The sequence below is a fragment of the Macrotis lagotis genome, chromosome 3 (genome assembly GCF_037893015.1).
Source record: "Macrotis lagotis isolate mMagLag1 chromosome 3, bilby.v1.9.chrom.fasta, whole genome shotgun sequence".
Lineage (NCBI taxonomy): Eukaryota > Metazoa > Chordata > Mammalia > Peramelemorphia > Peramelidae > Macrotis > Macrotis lagotis.
In genome coordinates this window covers 228,153,009-228,174,404 of record NC_133660.1, presented here as the reverse complement: position 1 = coordinate 228,174,404, position 21,396 = coordinate 228,153,009, and the positions used below count along the sequence as shown (strand labels likewise).

The 21,396-nt window shown below is 36.4% G+C and overlaps 1 protein-coding gene across 3 annotated transcripts in view; it reads right to left on the bottom strand.

The window, feature by feature from the left end:
• Positions 1 to 21,396, bottom strand: part of PTPRA (protein tyrosine phosphatase receptor type A) — a 224,164-nt gene that overhangs the window by 34,396 nt on the left and 168,372 nt on the right. For all 3 annotated transcript variants that reach the window (XM_074230066.1, XM_074230065.1, XM_074230067.1), the window contains 2 exons: positions 3,147 to 3,225; positions 2,494 to 2,871 (listed from right to left, as the gene is read on the bottom strand). In XM_074230066.1, coding sequence (XP_074086167.1) covers positions 2,494 to 2,871; positions 3,147 to 3,225 — 457 coding nt within the window. The remainder of the gene's footprint in view (positions 1 to 2,493; positions 2,872 to 3,146; positions 3,226 to 21,396) is intronic.

Here is a 21,396-nt window from a genome sequence, read left to right as displayed (position 1 = left end):
TATTCTTTACAAGAGTGCTGCCTTTCTTCTAGTCCCCCGGATAAGCAACCTTAGTATAAAACTTAACTTCTCACTTTCCTACACCTTAAACATCAAAACAGTTGCCAAAGCTTGTAATTTCTACCTCTGCAACATCTTTCACATCTGTCTCCTTCTCTCCTCATATAGCCACCATCCCAAATCAGACCTTCATATAACAACCTCGAAATTAATTTCTTTGTCTTTTCACATTAACTTAGAAAAAGTGATTTTCCTAAAACACAAGTCTGATCATGCCACTTCCCCACTCAATAAACTAGAGTGGTTCCCAGTTGTCTTTAGGATTAAATAATCTCCTGAATCATTTTTAAAGCTCTTTACAAGCTGGCTTCACAATACTTCTCCTACTTTATCATTCATAATTCCATTTTTTCTGCTCTCTTGTCCAACCAATCAGCCCTAGCTGTTCCTTTTACTTGAGAGTCCAGGAGATGGATACTCCATTTTCAATCTCTACACCTTAAATTCATTTCTCCAAACAACTACCTTCTAGAATTCCTGATTTCCCTCAAAACTGTTCCACTACACTTTCTCTAAGAATGATTTCTTGATTCCACTATATACACGCATTTATGGACATGGTGTCTCCCCCAGCAGAAGACAAGTTCCTGAGGGAGATTTTCCTCTTTGTCTTCCTATTTCTAGTACTTAGCACAGTGTCTGGCAGATGCTTGATAATTGCTTATAGACTGATTGATGATATAAGGATGAATGAAAAATATAAAGAAGAAGAACAGACCAAGTGAGGAAGGAAAAACTTCCATTTCTGTGTTTATATATATATGGGAAGATGGTAAAGAAGCTGGAATCCAGAGAAGAATTGTTGAAGAAGGAAACTTTGCAAAGGACAAAGTAGAGAAGTGAAGGTAACTGAGCAAAGACCCTAGAGAGACCTGTACCTTTATGGGATAGAAGAGAGGAGAAAGAGTCAGCATAGAGCAAGACTGGCTGGTAAGAAAGGTAGGAATAGCAGTACGATGAGAGAAATGTCTTAAGAGCCATGCATTCAAGGCTAGATCAACAGAGGTCATCAAGGATAAGTGAACAATCCACATGCCTATGACTGTAGAGAGGTCAAGGAGGATGAAGACAGAAAAAGCCCACTTATTTAGGTACATATTGTGAACAATGAAGCTTCTGAGGATAATGGGAGGGGGAGAGAAAATGAATAGACTGAGTTAGGGAGGAGAAACTAGGCTGTTTATATATGAAAACCAAAAAGGTTCAGGAAAGACTGGTATAGTTGGATGGCATCAAGTTCAAAGGAAGAGAGGTTGCTAAGTGATGAGAACAGAGCAAAGGCTTTCAGCTGTAGTGGGAAGCAGTAAAGTACACTACAGTGAAGAAGACTAGAAATGGAGCAGATCCAACAAGGAAAAATGGCTTAGGAGACAGAAAATATCAGGACAGGTCACTTGATTAGCTAGAATACTGTTCTGATGGGTGGTTCTAGGAAGGGGGAGAAGGGAAGGGAAATATTAAGCAGCTGCTAGGGACCAGGCCAATGTACTAAGCCACTTTACAAATATGAGCTGATTTGAGCTTTAAAATAACTGTGGGAGTCAGGTGCTGTTATTATCCTCATTTTAAAGAGAAAGAAACTGAGGCAGACAGAGCTTAAGTGACTAAGGGTTACATGACTAGTAAGTGTCTGCTCTCTTGTCCAAATTCAGATCTGTCTAGATTCTAAGTCCAGGTTTTCTCTATCACTGGTGTGTTCGGTGAGCTAACAGATCTGGTGGAGGAAATGCAAACAGTTTTCTCATGATGGCATTGCTCTAAGGTCTAAAGGAATAAGAAATGAGAATCTTGGGGGGGGGGGCTCCTGGTCTAGGAAACATAAAAAATATTCCTAAGAAACATTGGGCACATCCTTAGCAAACTGAAAATACAAATCAGAGACATTTAGAGTATTTGAAAATTCATTTGTACAGTGAGAAATGTTAAGCACTGTACAGAATAGATGACCGAGGTAATTGTGAAAACTATAATTTTGGGGAATATTTTTTAAAAAGAATTACAATTCTGCTTAGTTAGGGTCTGATTAAAGTGAGATCCTGCCCAAAGTAGAAGGATGACTGAGATGACATTAAGGATCCTCTTTCTTTATCCTTCTCACTCATGACTCTATGCTGAGCAGACATTCTGAATATTTCCTAATTTGGTCTTCATTAAATTGTCTTATGCAGTTTGATTTTTTTTTTTACATAAGATAATGGTGTTTTTTTTTTTTTAAATTGAAGGTAATACTCTTTGGTCTTTGTTCAAACTTCACAATTCTGTCTCTGGATACAGATAGTATTCTTCATCACAGATACCCCAAAATTGTACCTGATTGTTATGCAGTTTGATTTTAACGCCAGAGTATCTGCACTAAGAAAATTCAAGGAAAAGGTTTACAAAAAGAATAAATAAATCCCCAGTATCAAAGAGAACAAAGACCTTTTCCAGTACCTGAAGGGGTGAAGGCATCTGGTGTTGTTACTGCCGTGCTAAAATTCTGCTCCCAGGGTTCTGTCTTGGCATCTGTATACCCAGGATCAGGAAGCCAAGTTCCATTTGGAGAAAGTGAGGTCACATTAGATTCTGCCACCTCTGTCCTTGTAGTCACATTGATAATAGAGTCTGATGAATTAACAGTCGCTATATAAGTAGGTTCCAGAATTACAGGTGGGTTGAGTGTTGGTGTTATAGGAAGAGAAGTCAACGAAGAGTCTGGACTGAAATCCTTGGAGCTTATAGTCTCCCCTTTATCAGATTCTGTGGTTGATGCTTTAACTGATCTTATAGATGTGGATGAGGTAACGCCTACAGAAGGTGACACTGAAAATACTAAAACACAAGGAAATATCACATTAAGGTTGCAATACAGCCACCAAAAGCAAGGAAAAAAGCAGTGGTTGCTATGGCATCTACTCGAAAATTGTAGCCCTAGCAAGACCAATAGCCCAGCTGTTTATTCCTTAATTGAGGTGGTCTTTCTGACAAGAGATCATTGGTGAAGGGAGTGGGAAATATTCTTTTTATTTAGTCCCCAAAATTAATGTTAACTATGCCTTTTCTTTATGGATGAAAGCAGGAGTGCTCAAAAAAAAGTAAAGCCTTACCTGTTGTGGTATTGCTGGCACTGAGGCATGTCAGGCCACTGCTGAGCAAAATCAGAAAGAACCAGGAATCCATGTTAATCTGAAAAAACAATAAGCCACCTTAGAAGATGTCTCAGGTTACTGTCTCTATATCCAAATTAACCATCCACAAAGGTGAACTTGAAGTTTGTAAACTGGAGGCTACAAATGGAAGTTTCAGAACTTAGAGGCAAGATCAAAAAATTGGTGGCTACCTTCTGAAGCAGAGCCAATAAGATAACTGTAGAATGGGTAAAATTGTTGCAGAAGTTATTCTTCCAATGGATAAAGTATGTACTATTAATGAAACTACCATACTTCCCAGGTCTCAGCCAGCGGTTAAAATTTAAATGATGTGAAATAAGCTATGATTTACTTAGCTGCTACATGTTCCAAATAATGTCATCATAGGAAAAGGGTGGAATTTGTATTGAGCCTAGGAAAAGAAGAAGCAGATCCAACAAGGAGAAATGGCTTAGGGGACAGAAAATATCAGGACATGTCACTTGATTAGCTAGAATATTGTTCTGATGTGTGGTTCTAGGAAGGGGAGAAGGGAAGGGAAATATTAAGCAAGATTAAGTTAAGTAAATATTAAGTAAAGAATATCAATGTTTATCTAGTATATAGGTGCTTGAGTATAGAACCTGGAGTCCAAGAAGATGTGGGTTTGAATCCTGTCTTAGAGACCAACTATCTATGAGGCTCTAACCACTTCCTCAAGTATCATCTCTGCTAATGATTCTCAAATCTACTTATCTAGCTGTAATCTTTCTATTGTCTTCCAGGTGTACATTTCCAAATGAACATCTCATATAAGATGTCCCACTGATGTCTAAACTCAGTTCATTATCCTCCCCCCACCCCCCTCAATCCTCTCCTCTTCCTAGATTTCCTTTTATGATTGAGAGTCCAACCATCCTCCAGTCCTCCAGGCTTGAAACCCACATATAAATATATATATATATATATATATATATATATATATATATATATATATATATATACACGCACACACACACACACTCAATTTCTCATTCGCTCTATAGTCAAGGACTACCAAAATTACCTTCATAACATCTTTTACATAGGTCCCCTTCTTTTTTCCTTTTATTTCAATTCCTTGGGGAACCAGTTCAACTCTACACTGTTCTACTCTCTTATATTGACTATTATATAGGTCCAGCCTCGGCTTTAGATCACTTATATCATTTATGACTTTCATCTCCATTGCTACACGTATGGTGCTGAATAAGGGGGGAGAAAATCTCTAAAACTAACATTACATAACTTCAATAACCACATTACTACATCACAAATAACTCCCTCATTATCCACTCTTTACAACTTTTCCAAACTTTTTCATCATTTCTCAAATCTCCACTTATCCCTACTTAAACTTTGTTCCAATTTTAGAGGAAGAACTGAGTTTGTGAACTCTCTCTTCTCCCTTCTTCCTTATCTCTTAGCACTCAAGTGCCCTTTTCCACTCTCCTCCTCCACCTGTTATGCCCTTGTTGAAGTAGGCTTACTCCTTACCAAGGTCCACCCCTCTACTCGTGATCTATATCTCCTCTATCCCTCCCCCCACCAAATTCTCACTTCCTTTTATTTCAGTTAACTATTGTCCTATCTCTTCTTCCTCTGAGCTAAACTCCTTGAAAAGGTTATTTACAATAGGTGCCTCCATTTTGCTCTCAATTTCTTCTTAATTTTTTTTTGGGGGGGGGGGCAGGGCAATGGGATTAAGTGATTTGCACCAGATCACACAGCTAGGTAATTTTTAGGTGTCTGAGGCTGAATTTGAACTTAGGTCTTCCTGACTCTAGGGTCTTTAATTCTTTACAATTTGATTTCTGACCTTAGCATTCCACTGAAACTACTCTGATCTCTTAGTTGCCAAATCCAATGACCTTTTCTCAATACTCATTCTTTGTGGCATCTTTGCATCCTTGCCATCAAGGTTTTGTCCTGAGTCCTCTTCTTTCTATATATATACTACTTCACTTGGTGATCTCATCAGCTCCCATAGATTTAATTACCAACTTTATGCTGATGATTCTCAAATCTACCTTTCTTGCCCTCTCTGATGACCTCTAACCTCACAACTTCAACTGTCTTTCACACATCTCAAATTGGATGTACAGTAGACAGTTTAAACTCAGTATGTCCAGAAGAGAACTCATTATTTTCCTCCTAAATCCTTCCCAACTCCTACTTCCTTATTACTGTAAAGGACACACCCTTCCAAGCCCCCATTGGTGCATTGGTGAAGAAAGCTTCCACAGGGGAAGGGAATACACACTGATGAAATCATTTAGGTTTGTTCAGGGGGAAAAAGAATCTTGCATCATGGTCATTTATTTGTTTGTTTGTTTGTTTGTTTTTTGCAAGGCAATGGGGTTAAGTGACTTGCGGAAGGTCACACAGTTAGGTAATTGTTAAGTGTCTAAGGCCACATTTGAACCAAGGGCTAGTACTCTAGCCACTGCGCCACCTAGTTGCCACCCTCCCCCATCATGGTTATTTATGAATATGCTCAGTTTTACATCATCTATAAACTCCACACAGGCAGTTTTTGCTTTGTATCTTGGGTACTTTAACCATAATTTCTTAACTGGAATAAGGTTATGTCAAACATTGTGGCTTTTGGGGAAATATGGGAATTAGATAATAACAATGATTTTTCCCTCCTCTCTCCAATGTGATGCCCCTGAGGTTATATTATTTGGGCCTAATTCTTGGCTATTTTTGTTTCTTTTTAAGTCTCAAAAGGTCCTTTTTCCTCCATCTTCATTTTCTATCTCTCCCCCATGCCCTTCAATCCTCTGGGCACTAGATGCTAGAGGTTATTAAGGGCATTGTTTTATGATTTTTCTGGATTATGTGTATCTTTTCCTTGTGTACTAAGAATTGAGAGTTGACTATATAGTCATTCTTATACTTCTTTAAGCAACAACTGATTTATGTTTGATGTAATTCTATATTTCAGGAGAATCTAAGTGAAGATGGATGTTCAAGTACACTGACATTTCATTTAGGGGGAAAAAAAACTTCTGAAATTCACAGACCTGTAGCAATATTGGCTGTAGAAGAGTACATCTGCGGCAAGAAATGGGAGATGAGTCATGCAATGTGGGAAGTTCCCTGTTTTGTGTGATACAATGGAAATCACATATTGTACCCCACCCTACCTCCACAGTTTGAGATTTAGTATGGCAAAGTTTTTCAAACTATAGGGCTTCCTCTTCTGCCCTCCACTACTCCTCCACCTCTCACTATCAAGGGGAAAAGAAAAGTGGAGGCACGCGAAGCAAATGCCAAAATTACGGGATATTTCCAGTACAAATCCCATTTTATTTTTAATTATGAAAACAAAGTTAAAATCAATGTCAATAAAATCAGGATTAACTTGGAAAACTCATTCCAATATGGAATATGATACAGAAATTATTTGATACAAACTTTTAAGCCTGAAAATTGTTTTATATTCTATGAGTGAATAAAGAATTCTATGCTTTGTCAAAAAAAAAAAGATAAAATTTTGTTTTTGTTTTTTTAGATTTTTGCAAGGCAAATGGGGTTAAGTGGCTTGCCCAAGGCCACACAGCTAGGTAATTATTAAGTGTCTGAGACCGCATTTGAACCCAGGTACTCCTGACTCCAAGGCCAGTGCTTATCTACTACGCCACCTAGCCGCCCAATACGCCACCTAACTACCCAAAAGATACAAATTTTACTACTTATTTGTAACATTTCATTGTATAAAACAAGAGTTTTCTGCTACAGTTGGTTTAAAGAAAAAAATATTGAATTAGAAACTGAAAAAGAGGGCCAACCAATGGCACACTGAATTGAGGAACTGTCCTGGACTCAGGAAGACCTGACTTCAAATCCAGCCTCAGACCCTTAATTAGCTGTCCGAACCTACTCAACCTGTTCGCCTTAGTTTCCTCATCTGTAAAATGAGTTGGAGAAGGAAGCGGCATACCACTCCAGTATCTTTGCCAAGAAAACATCAAATAAGTTCACGAAGAATTGGATATGACTGAAACAACTAAACAACAACAAATGAAAAAGAATTACAAAAGTAAAACTATCACCAATGATACCATGACTTGAGAAATTCTGCACTTGAAAAAAAAAGGCAACTCCCCAATCATATTAACAATATTATGGTTACTATTTTTATGTTACAAATATGAAAATAATAAAGCATTTAAATCAGCAAATAGCTATGTGTATTTTTATTGTATGCTTAAATTTGTTTTATTCATTATAATAAATGTTTAATTTTTTGAATACAATGTAAGTTAATAAAATTATTTGCACAGTTTTATGAAAAGCATGGAGTAGTGCTTTCACTTAGCTCATACACTTAATCAACTGCCAAATTTTTCTACCTCTACTACATTTCTTGCATCTGTTGCTTTCTCTCCATTCATACAGATAGTTCTCAAAATTCCAGGATAGTTCCTCAATCACACTTCTTAACGTTTTGTCATTAAATAATCTTCAAATATGGATAAGCTCTAACTCTAATTATCTATTCAGATCCCAGGGCTACTGATCATTATTGGAGGAAATAATGAAATTGTAATAATTTAATTCATAAATTTTGTGCTGCATAATCCCAGCTGGGCTCTCACTGATGTATGAGACTTCTTCTATTCACCAAAGTTCATGTATAAAAACTTCTACAGTGATTTTTTAACTTCTTTCTTTTAAGGCCCTTATCACATTTATTTCCTTAAAAATAAATTTGTATTGATATTTTGTTTTATATCATCTGAATTTCCTAGTGAAGTCCTCTGCCACCCCCTTCCACAGTCATTCTTAATTTTTTTTATAAATATAGGCTTTTCAATAATTTTTTGTTTTTACATTACTTTGATTTTCCCCTTGTTTTTCTACTTCTACCCCTTCCCCACAGAGACATTCCACATAATGATTTTTTTGAAGAAAAAATATAAAGAAGAGAAAAAAACTAGTAAAACACCAAAAAAAATCCGATATTTGCAATGGTCCATATCCACAGGTTCTCTTTCCCCATCCCTTCAAAAGAATAGAGAAAAGTTTCTTCTCATGGTAACTAAGATTGATCTTTGAAATTTTACAAGATCCATTTTCAATTTTAATTTTTAAAGACTGATTTATTTTGCCCAAGCTGGAAGTAAAGAACTATTTACCAAGCCTCATCCCATTATTTATTTCATAGGAGTCTCAACTTGTTCCACATCAAATCTGGATCATTTTGCTGCCCTTTAGGCAAACTGGTAGCTACTCTTAGGGGCTCACTAACAGCTCAGTCTATTGCAGCTCAAAGTTCTCAAACTTAAGAGATACATCAGCTTTAGTCTCCCAAGTAACCAAACTACAGTTATATGCTACTATAGCTGACTCATTTAAAATTATTCTGTGGCTGTTGCTATATTAGTTCATAAGACTTTCTATGTGTATTTATCTACATATCTGTTGCTTCTTACTGTACAATAATATTCCCTTATACTCTTCTACCACAGTTTGTTGAGTCAATCCCTCAAATCAAAATTCTTGCTATTTATTTGTTAACACTAAAAATGCTATAAATATTTTGGTGTTATGGAAATATAAATATAAAATATAAAAATTCACAAATATAAGTATTTTGGTTTTTATGGAAACATTTTTTTGTTAGACCTATTTGTACTAGGTACATAACTAGCAATGAATCTCTAGTCATTTTATATCTCTAATTCCAAACTGCTTTCCAGAATTATTATACTAATTTATAACTACTCCAATAATACATTAGAATGTCTATCTTTCAACAATCTCCAACAAATATTCTTATCCTTTGTCATCTTTGTCAATTTGTTCTACATGAGCCATCCTTTACAATAAAAGGGGGGAAAAAGAAAAAAAAAACAGTTCAGGAAACTAGTAACATATAAGACAATCCCCTCAACCCCACAAATAAGAGAAAGAAATGCCTTTTTGTCTCTTCCTTTCACTACATGCTTGGTTACAGCATTTCGTTTCAATTTGTTTTCCATTTATATTGTTGTTGTCCTTGTCTATATTGTTTTTTTGGATTTGGTTCAGGGTTTTCCTAGGTTGCCACCAGTTTTTATAAACCTCCTCATACTTCTGCATTCATCACATACATTGTTACTTATACCACAGTAATATCCAATTATGATTATATATAAAAAATTAACATAGTTGTGTTAAACTCTTAAAACACTGTTGTCCTGTTTAAGCTGCTGGCTAGCTCTGGTGTGAACAACAGGGTTAATTATTATTTTTTTAATTAAAGATTTTATTTATTTTGAGTTTTACAATTATTTCTCCAATCTTACTTTCCTCCCCCCACAGAAAGCAATTTGTCACTCTTTACATTGTTTCCATGTTGTACATTGATCCAAATTGAGTGTGATGAGAAATCATATCCTTAAGGAAAAAACATAAAGTATAAGAGATAACAAGATCAGACAATAAGATATCAGGTTTTTTTCCCTAAATTAAAGGAACAGTCCTTGGACTTTGTTCAAACTCCATGGTTCTTGATCTGGATGCAGATGGTATTCTCCATTGCAGACAGCTCAAAATTGTCCCTGATCTTTGCACTGATGGAATGAGCGAGTCCTTCAAGGTTGATCATTGTCCCCATGTTGCTGTTAGGGTGTACAGTGTTATTCTGGTTCTGCTCATCTCACTCAGCATCAGTTCATGCAAATCCTTCCAGGCTTATCTGAATTCCCATCCCTCCTGGTTTCTAATAGAACCATAGTGTTCCATGACATACATATACCACTGTTTGCTAAGCCATTCCCCAATTGAAGGACATTTACTTGATTTCCAATTCTTTGTCACCACAAACAGGGCTGCTATGAATATTTTTGTACAAGTGATGTTTTTGCCCTTTTTCATCATCTCTTCAGGGTATAGACCCAGTAGTGGTGTTGCTGGTTCAAAGGGTAAGCACATTTTTGTTATCCTTTTGGCGTAGTTCCAAATTTCTCTCCAGAAAGGTTAGATGAGTTCACAGCTCCACCAACCAGATTTCCCACAACCCATCAGGGTTAATTCTTAAACAGCAATCACACCACCGCCTCTCCCAGTTTTCCCAGGATTTATAGTATGATGACAGATGGGTCATGGATTGAAAGATACAGAAGCTATCAAGCACATGGAGAGAGGAGGCATGAATGGGAACCTCTCTCTTCTCCTTAGGAGACACAAATGCTATCTTCCTAATGCACAGGAGAATTGCTATAATGGAATGAATCCTCTGACTGGTGCTCACTTTCCTCAGGGAATTGGGCTAATGGCTTCTAAAGATCCTTCTAGCTCTTAATCTATGATTCTAGGATCCCATATCCAACAATTTATTTAGCCATTTCTCCATCAAGATCTTGCCCTACTTCCAGGCCTTATCATTCCTTTTGCTTCCCTCCTGCCTCTTATCTTGTGGATTACTCTCACTCTCCCTTTCCATTTTTCTCTTAAGATCATCAAGACATAATAGAACCAACTCACAGATCTTGTCGAAATTGATTCTCTCTAGGACCCCAATGATGATGGGGTTCAGAGAGACTATATGCATTATTTTTTCATATTTAAATATAAGTAATTTAGCCAATTATCATTGTTCATTCATAATTACCATTTTATGCTTTTTATAATGTCTGTGTTTGAATCTCAAAGTTTCTATTCGGCTTTTAGCCTTTCAATAAAAAAATGTTAGGAGATTCTCTGTTTTATTAAAGATCTATTTTTTCTCCTGTAGCATATTACTCACTTTTGATGTATAGGTTCTTCTCGACTATAAGCCTATATCCTTTCCTTTCTGGAATACTATATTTCAAGTTTTCCATTCCTTCATGGTGGTAGCTGTTCAACTCTATGTGTGTACCTGACAATATTCTTCAATACTTGAATTGTTTCTTTCTGGCCACATTCAATATTGTTCTTTGATCTAGAAGTTCTTGATTTTGACTATTATGATCCTGGGAATTTTCATTTCGTGGTTTCTTTCTGGAGGCCACTGGTACATTCTTTCTATTTCTAAGTTGCCCTCTGGTTCTAAGAGATCTGAGTAGTTTTTGTTGTATTTATGCCATTTCAATAGTACAATAAATTTAAGATTTTTTTTCTCCATGATCTACTTTCCAAGTCGGTTGATTTTTGTTAAGAAACACTTTTACGTTTTCTATCTTTTGTCTTTGTTTTAATAATTCTTGTGAGCTCATAGTATCATTGACTTCTACTTGATCCACTTTAATTTTCAGGAAGTTTGTTGCTTGACCAAGGTTTTGTATCACTTGTGGCAAGCTGATAATTCTCTTTCCGCATGATTGTTACTGGAAAAATCATCCTTAATTTTTGTTGGCAAGTGGTTGACTATGAGTGAGGGATATTACATATTTTAACAATCAACATTGCTGAATCAAGCATTTTATTTAACTTTTGGTTTTTATAAGTAAGAATATCATGAAGGGGCTATGGAGAAGTAACTGTTTCAAAAAGATTAATAAATACTCACTCAAAATAGACAGTGAGGTAGCTCTCTCCTTCCTGTCCATATCATAGTTTAATTTTAATCACACTTATATGTACATGTCCTGTCCAACTTATTAAACTATAAGGTCCTTGAGGTAAAAAAAAAGTTTTATATCTTTATATCATTAACTGTGAACTTAGAAATAATAGTTTCTTAATAAATATATTTTTATATTTAAATTCTAATTTGTATGAAAGTTCTAGGATTGAAGGTAAAACTTACTCCAAATTACACTAGCTACAAGAGAAAGTAGAAGAGCACTGAGATTCAGAAAGACTAAGGTTCAAATCTTTTTTTTTTAAGGTTTTTGCAAGGCAAATGGGGTTAAGTGGCTTGCTCAAGGCCACACAGATAGGTAATTATTAGTGTCTGAGAACAGATTTGAACCCAGGTACTCCTGACTCCAGGGCCGGTGCTTTATCCACTATAAGGTTCAAATCTTGCCCCAGATACTGACCAGTTTTGGGACTGTCAAGCAAGTCACTTAACCCTTTGTGTGTTTGAGTTTCCTCATTTGTAAAACAAGGTGATGAGCTCAATGTAGCTTCTTTGGTACTTCCTAGCTTTTTCTTTTTGAATTTTACAATTTTCCCCCCAATTGCACTTCCCTTCCCCCCACCCAGTACATCCTAGTTTTAAATCAAGCCCCGTGAAACCTACAAACTCTACCATTAGTCCACCCCCAGGCAAACTGATCACTATTCAACTTGGTTTGGGGCCCACCTAAGAGTCATCCAACTTCTGTCATAATCTGGAATTTTGCTGGTAAAGATGTCAGACAAAATAATCATGCATTCATATAGTGAAGCTGTCATATGGCACAATGGATAGAGAAAGATGGACTTGGCGTCAAGAAGGCTTGACTTCAAATCTACCCAAGATACCAGTTTTGTATGTTTCAATTTCCTCATCTATAAAATGAGTTTAATAATAATACCTAGCTCCTAAAGTTGTTTGCAGGAAAAATAAGATATTTATAAAAGTATTTTGCAAACCTTAAATCAATATTATCATCTATATACATATATGCATAAATACAACTCATTATTCTATTAGCAGTGCTGGTAGGATGTTGGGAAGGTCCTTCAAGCATACTAATATGAAATCAGGGTCCATCAATAAGATACTCAACATGCCTATTAACCTCCAAGAGAGTACTAATCATAGAATCTCAAATTAGAAAATGCCCTTAGAAGCCAACTAATATCACATATACATGAATAAGATTCTACAACACACCAATCAAGTAAACATCAAGCCTTTGATTGAATATTTCTAGAGAAGGGGGAAATATTGCTGCTTGAGAAAGGTACTTCCCTTTTTTTTGATTTTGTTCTAATTGTGAGGAAGTTTTTACCACCACTAACATCAAACTTAAGTTGTTGTTTATAATGTCCAATCATTGCTCTTAGTTCTTCCTTTTGGAACAAGCAGAAAAAAATCTAATGCCTTCCCCCCATGATAGCTCTTCAGGAATCATGTTTCCCCTAAGTTTTTTTCTTTTTTAGATGAAATATCAGGTATTTTTAAAATGGATACTCAGTTACTGACACTAATAGGGCTTGTTACAGTACTGTAAGCATATTGTTAGATGCCAATGTAACAACTTGTGACTATAATCTTATCACTTTCTAAAAGATAACTAGAATTTCAAAGAAGAAAAATAGGCAGAATAGGTTGGGGATAGGGGAGAGAGAAAACCAAAGTAACTTTTGTTACTTGATCTGGGTATCATCAGCTTTCCTATCCTTATTGAATTCACCATTTTTCCCAAATTTCACCCAACAAGTTGCCCTTTATCCACAGCATACAAATTCAGCATGAATTTAGTCTCATTCATCTTTCCTTTCTGAGAAATAAACATTCCTAAAGTTATTCCATCAATGTAGGATCTTGGTTATTTTAATAGTGAGCTGAAAATATCATGTTGTAATGTCCTTAAAGTCAGGAAACAGAAATTCCAGGTTGGATTTGAAGCAAGAATCACAATGGCTAGGTTTAAAATCAAATCTGAACCAGTTAATAAACTGAAGCCCAGAAACATCTTATAGGCAGAAAAAAGGGTCACATTCCTAATTCATTAGGAAATTTAAGAAATAGCCTTGACAACATTATCTTTTTTTATTTACATTTTTATTTATTTACATATTACTAAAATAGTCTTCTTGTAAGAGAAAACATAATCCTTCCCTTGCCCCACAAAAATAAAAAAAACCTCATGAAAAATAAAGTGAAAGAAAGAGAAAAAAATAAAAATAAATTTAAAAAACATGTGCTTCAGTCTGTGTGTTCAGTTCTGTCTCTGGGGTGGATCCCATTCTTTATCATAAGTCCATCAGAGAAGTTACGTATTTTTTTCCCCCACAGATGCTATTGCTAATGTAATTCCCTCCATCCATTCCTCCCCACTTTCATTTATTCTATTTTTCTCTCTTTTTTCACTCTATCCCTCTTCAAAAGTGAGGTATGGGGCAGCCAAGTGGTGCAGTGGACAGAACATTGGCCCTGGGGCCAGGAGGCCCCAAGCCCATATCCCACCCCAGACACCCAGCAACTACCCAGCCTTGTGGTCCCAGGTAGGCTACAACCTCACCATCTTGTAAAAACCAAAAAAAGTGTGTTGTATCTGACTACCCTCTCCCACAATCAACCCTCTTCTCTATCACCTACACTCCCCCTCCTCTTCCCTTGTCCCCTTTCTCCCAACCCTTTCCTCTCCTTTTCCTCTAGGGTAAAAGATTTCTATACCCTATCAAGTGTGTATGTTGTTTCCTCTCTGAGCCATTTCCTTTTTTTAAAAAAATTTATTTTCATTGATTTGCATATTTCCAGGTTACAAAATTTCCCACCATCCTCCGCCCAGCAGGGAATAGCCAGGCTAGCATTTCACATACATATTTTGTCAAACACATTTACAAATTAGTAATTTTTGGAATGAGGAATTAGGATTACGGGAAAGAGAAACATAAGAGATAATTTTTATAAAGTGTTCATCAGATTTGGAAGGGTTGGGTTTTTTTGCGTGTTTTGTTTTTTTCTTTTCCTCTGGTTGGGGATAGTATAGCCCATAATCAGTCAAATATAGCTGTCCTAGCTCTCTGGACTGTTTCTGAGCCATTTGTGATGAAGGCTCACTCATTTCCCTTCATCTTCCCCCCTTCCACTCTATTGCAAAAGTTTTTTCTTGACTCTTATGTGAAACATTTTAGCTCATTCTATCTTTCTTTTCCCTTTCTCCCAGTACATTCCCTTTTTGCCCATTTTTACAATATATAATACCTTCAAATTCATCTCTCTCCTGTGCCTTGACTAAATAAGCTCCTTTTAATTGCTCTATTAAATGAGAAAGTTCATACGAGTATTATCAGTATCATCTTCCCATGCAGGAATACACACAGTTCAACATCATTAAATCCCTCATAATTTGCCCTTTGTATCTACCCTCTATGCTTCATCTGAGTCCTATACTTGAAGATAAACCTTTTTTCTGTTCAGCTCTGTCCATTTTCAACAGGAATATCTGAAATTTCCCAAATTCATTGAATGTCAATCTTTTCTCCTGGAAGGGGATATTCAGTTTTTCTGGGTAGTTGATTCTTGGTTGCATTCCAAGCTCTTCTACTTCTGGAATATCAAGCCCTCTTAATGTGGATGCTGCTAAATCCTGATTGTATTTCCATGATATTTGAATTGTTTCTTTCTGGCTGCTTGTAATATTTTCTTTTTGACTTGGGAGATCTGGAATTTGTCTATAATATTCCTGGGGTTTATTTTTTTTTTATCTCTTTCAGGAGATCTGTGGATTCTCTCAATTTCTATTTTATCCTCTGCTTCTAGGATACCCAGGAAATTTTCTTATAAAATTTTTTTTTTTTTAGTTTGGGGGGTTAAGTGGCTTGCCCAAGGTCACACAGCTAGGTAATTATTATGTGTCTGAGGCTGGATTTGAACTCAGGTACTCCTGACTCCAGGGCCAGTACTCTATCCATTGCGCCACCTAGCCGCCCCCTTATAAAAATTCTTTAAAAATGAAGTCAAGACTCTTTTCCTGATCAGGACCTTTGGGTAGTCCAATATTTTTAAATTGTCTCTCCTGGATCTGTTCTCCAGGTCAGTTATTTTCCAATGAGATATTTCACATTTTCTTCTAGTTTTTCATTCTTTTGGTATTGTTTTATTGTTTCTTGATTCCCCACAAAGTCATCAGCTTCCCTTAGTTCCATTCTACACTGAAGGAGTTGTTTTCTTCAGAGAGCTTTCTTATCTCCTTTTCCATCTGGCCAATTCTGCTTTTTAAGATATTCTTCTTATTAACTTTTTGGACTGCTCTTTCTATTTGACCCAAACTGGTTTTTAACATGTTGTTTTCTTTGGCATTTTTTCTTTCCTTGACTAAGCTGTAATGCTCTCATTTCTCTTTCCAATTTTTCCTCTATCTCCCTTATTTTCAAAATCTTTTTTGAGTTATGCCATAACTTGAGCCCAGTTCCTATTTTTCTTGGAGGTTTTTAGATACAGAAGCTTGGATTTTGTTATCTTCTGAGTGTGTGTTTTGATCCTCTATGGGACTAAGGTAATTGTCTATGGTCAGATTCCTTTTTTCCCTCTGTTTACTCATTTCCCCAGCCTATGTCCTAGTTTTAAAATGCTTCCTAAGCTTTTTGAGTTGTTATTGGGACACTCCCATAAGGACCTTAGTTCCTTCAACATCTTATGAGAGGCTCTGACTGCTCTCCTGTCTCTGCTCTGGTCTGTGGATGACCACAAGCACTCCCCTCTGCCCTGGAATTTTGAGAAGGGTGCCTGTTCTATGGCAATGGCAGGTGGGGGGAAGGGGGGGGCAGACTGCAACAGGGTCTGAATGTGAACAATACACTAGAGTCTTGTCCCAGGGACAGAAGAGAGACCTCAATAATCTTCCCCCCTACCCCCTTACCTTCCGTGGGTTGAGCTCTCTGAGAGCAGTTGCCGGGAAGCTTCCTACTGGGTGGCTCCACAGGCCTGCTTCCATTTCTGGGATCCAGGCTGTGCTGAGGGTCATGCTGGCCTGGGCTCTCTAGTTCTTCACTCTACCAGAGGTCTCCCTGCTGATCTCCAAAGTTAAACTTGGTGTTCCTTGGGTGAGGAGGTCTGAAGACTGCTTCTACTGCCATGAGCTGGCACCCCCAGAGACCCAGGGCTGTTCCCTGAAGATTAGTGCTCCTTCCCTCTGGCAAGGTGATCCTGGCTATACTGCTGCCCTCTCCAGCCCCATGGAACAGTGCCTTCCCATGCTCTTCCAAGTTACCTTGAGCTGGAGAATTGCCTCACTGGATCTTTCTATGGGTTCTGTCTCACAAAAATTTAGTTAGCATCGTAATTTTAAGGGTTTTTTTTTTGAATATTCTGGAAGAGGGCTTCTGGGAAATCCTGCCCTCACATTGCCATCTTGGTTCCACATCCTAAATAATTCTTGACAACATTTTTTTGCTTGAAAGACCTTTTTCAGTTTCCAGGGGAAAATGTTCTTTTTTTTTTTAAAGGTTTTTTGCAAGGCAAATGGGGTTAAGTGGCTTGCCCAAGGCCACACAGCTAGGTAATTATCAAGCGTCTGAGACCCGATTTGAACCCAGGTACTCCTGACTCCAGGGCTGGTGCTTTATTCACTGCGCCACCTAGCCACCCCAAAAATGGTCTTTTTAAAAAATTCCTTTTATTGACATCTTTGTTTTTGCATCAACTTTATTTCTGAATATATTCCTCCTTAATGATCAATAATTGTAACCAGGAATAAAGGGAGAAAAAACTAGTGTAGCAGAATGAAACTATGTTATTATATGCAACATTCCATATCCATAATCTTTTTGACCTATTCCCTTTTTAATTTTTTTTCCAATTACATGTAAAGATAGTCTTCAACATTCAATTTTTATAAGATTTTGAGTTCTCCATTTTTCTTCTTCCCAATACAGCAAATAATCTGATGAAGGTTAGACACATACAATTATATGAAGCATTTTCCCACATTAATCAAGTTGCCACAACCACAATCTTGCACCTTTTCCAAAAAGGGATGGAGGTATATTTTTATATCTTCTCTTCAGTCTCAAGCTTGATCAATACAATTATACAACATTCCATTTCAGGATTTTGTTTTGCTTTGCTGTTTTTTTCTATTTCCCTTTCAATGAATATGGCCATTATACTTATTGTTCTCCTGCTTTACTTGCTTCATTGCATCAGGGACTCACTGAACTCCTCATACCCAGCATGTCTTATAGTTCAATAATATTCCATTATGTTCATGTACCACAATTTGTTTAGCTATTCCTCAAATAGGACATCAACTTTGCGATCATTAAAGTGCTATTGGTATATGATAGGAAAACTTCCTTTTTCTTGCCTTTTGGCTTTCTTGGGGAATATATCTATTAAGGGAACCTCTGGATTAAATGGATATTTTAATTACTTTCTTAGTATCATAGCAAATTGCTAAAAATTTTCTCATTTAGAGGATGGGAATCTTAAGAGCGCTTTCTGTTTGAAATTTGCTTGGTCTTCTCCATTAGGAGCGCAGAGTACTCCCTCCATGCAGGGTTTCTGGTGCTACAATCCTACTACTACTACTATACAAGCACAATTCACTAAGAAAGTTCAAAACTAAAGCATCACAAAAACTTGGATTTGGAAGGGATTTTTAAAGATTATCTAGTCCAACCATACCAATAGGATTCCCCTAAAGTATCCTCAAAAGGTCATCCAGCTCCCACCTATATACTTTGAATGATGGAGAACTCATTCTTTTGTAACAACTCATTCTGTTTTTGATCAGTTCTAATTGTTGTGAAAATTTTCCTTGTATTGAGCCTAAATACATCTGTATTTTCCACTCATTTCTAGTTCTTCTCTCAGTTGGAAGGATCCTCAGAGGTCATTTTGCCCCAGCCTATGTCTGAATAGAATACATCTCTAACAAATGGTGACCTAGCTTCTGTGTAAGGACCTAAAATTATAGACTCCATTCTCTCCCAAGATAGTCCATTTATATTTTCTTTCACCTTTTTAACATACAAACTTTTATCTGGAATAATCTTAAATCACTGACCAGGCAAATCTCCTTCCCACCCTCAAGTACTGACATCAATCTCACTGAACTCCTGGGAAGACTATAAAAGGCCTTTATTCATATCTATGTTAGAGACAAGTTGGGAAAGGAGGAGGCTGTCATGGCTCTGATGGTTAAAAAAGAAAAAAGAACAATATTAAGGTAGAAGATATGAAATGGATTTTTAATTAAATAATTTACTTGTAAGTAACAGAAATAGCTTTTGCACATAAGAATAGCATAAAGGAATTATTGAGAAGTGATTATTATAGGAAAAATAATATGCATTAATAATACTTAAAAAAAGTGGACATTTAGGTTGTCTTCTCTGTACTCCTTTCTGCCTATCTCACATTCTGGTTTGAATCATACTTATATGCATATGTCTACAAAATCCTATTCTGGATATATGCAATTAGATCTTCTTGTAGAGCAAGGCACACTTTATTTGCTATTGTTCAGTCATTTTCAATCATGTCCAACTATTTTGCAACTCATTTGGAGTTTTCTTGGCAAAGTTTCTTTTTCCAGCTCACTTCACTGATGAGGAAACTAAGGCAAACAGGATTTAGTGATTTGCCCAGGGTCATATAGCTAATAAATATCGGCAGCCAGATTTGAGTCTAGAAAGATGAGTCTTCCTGACTCTAGGCCCAGCATTCTATCCACTCTGCTGACTATATCTTTGGCATAAAAACAACTCCTGTAATAATGTATTATGTAATTTTTAGAATAACTTTTGGGGGGCAGCTAGGTGGCACAGTGAATAGAGCACTGGCCCTGGAGTCAGAAGGATCTGAGTTCAAAGCCAGTCTCAGACACTTAATAATTACCTAGTTGTGTGACCTTGGGCAAGTCACTTGACCCCATTGCCTTGCAAAAAAAAAACTAAACCAAAAAAGAAAAAAGAACTTTTTTTTTTTTAAAAAAAGTCAATAATGTACAATGCATCCTGAAAGTTCACTGGACAATTTCAGGTATATTTGTCTCTAACATACTTAGACTGCATATCACCATCAGTATTCCGGTTTTTAAATTTTTATTTTTTATTTTATTTTTAAACTTAAATTTCATCCATTTTGGGGGCAACTATTATACCATAGATTTTGACAAAAATCAATCCAAAACAAACAAAATCAGCTCATTTAGTGGACAGTGGAGGGCTCAGATTTATTGTGCTTCTGCTTGTTCACAGCAATCTTCTGGGGAAGAACCAGGCTACTGGGAAAATGATATTAATTTTCATTGATCTGGGTGCTAGAGCTTGAAGTATGTTATGTATGTGTGTGTATGTGTGTTTACATGTGTATGTGTGATATGCTGTATTCTTTCAGCAAAATACATGATGGTACCACCAAGCAATATGATGTTGGTATAGAGATTCTTGTGGATGTTAATTATACTTCATGAATGAATTAAAGATAATTTCATACATATCAGAGGATTCCAAAAAAAGGTTGAAAGAGAGTAGCTGAATCCCTGAATCTCTCATTGCCTCATGGTGATCATGGTCATAAGTCAACTGTCAGTAAAGTTATAGCTTCTTTTCTTTAGATGAGCTAGATGTAGCAGTAGCCATCAGAACCTTAAAGTCTGTCAGGTTACAGCAAGCCAAATTCAGATATAAGATGGCATGGAGAGAAGTATAACCTTCATAGATGGGTAGAGATCACATCTTCCACCAAAGTTCAAGATAATACCAGTGGATGACTGAGAAATTTAGTGATATGCTTGGGATCAGAGTCAGGTTATGAATAACAGGTCTATAGGCACTATGCCATTGAATAATTCACATAGCACTTTTGGTACAAAAACCCTAGAAAGCAGGGAGGGTAAGTATCATCTACATTTTATTAAGGGGTAAAGTAACTTTGCTCTAGTAACAGTAAGGAAGGAGAACAGCCAAAATTAGAATCCAAAGACTGAACAAATCCAGTGTCCTTTTTCTCTTTCCATTTAATTTTTTTAATTTATTTTTTCTCTTTTACATGTGAAAATAATTTTTAACATTTGTTTTTAAAATTCTGAGTGCCAAATTCTTTCTTTCCTCTCTCTCTTCTCTCCTCCTTGAGAAAGCAAGCAATTTGATATAGATTATGCATGCATAGTCATGCAAAACACATTTCTATATTAGCCACATTACAAAAGAATTGGAGATTTTTTTTTAAAATGCAAGAAAAATAAAGTAAAAAAATATGCTTTAATCCTCATTCAGACTCCAATAGTTCTTTTTTCTGGAGGTGGACAGTATTTTTCATCACAAGTCATTCAGAATAGCTTTGAATCATTTCATTGCTGAGAATAGTTAAGTCATTTACAAGTGATCAATTGTACAATATTTCCAGTGCTCTTTCTAGTCTGCTAAGAACTCTTTGGTGATTTCTTTCTATCCTGAGGATGAAATAAATTCCAGAAGGAGGCTAGGAGAAGGGACTGTGTTCATGTTTCTTTGCTGTCTATCCATATTCTACCTGTGCTTTAAGATGCAGTCAAGGTAAGCCAGGAAGATGGGTGGAGAATATGAAAGAGGAAGATGGGATTCAAATACTGTCTCATACTTTTATTGGCTGTAACCAACACTAGGTAAGTCCCTTAAACTCTCA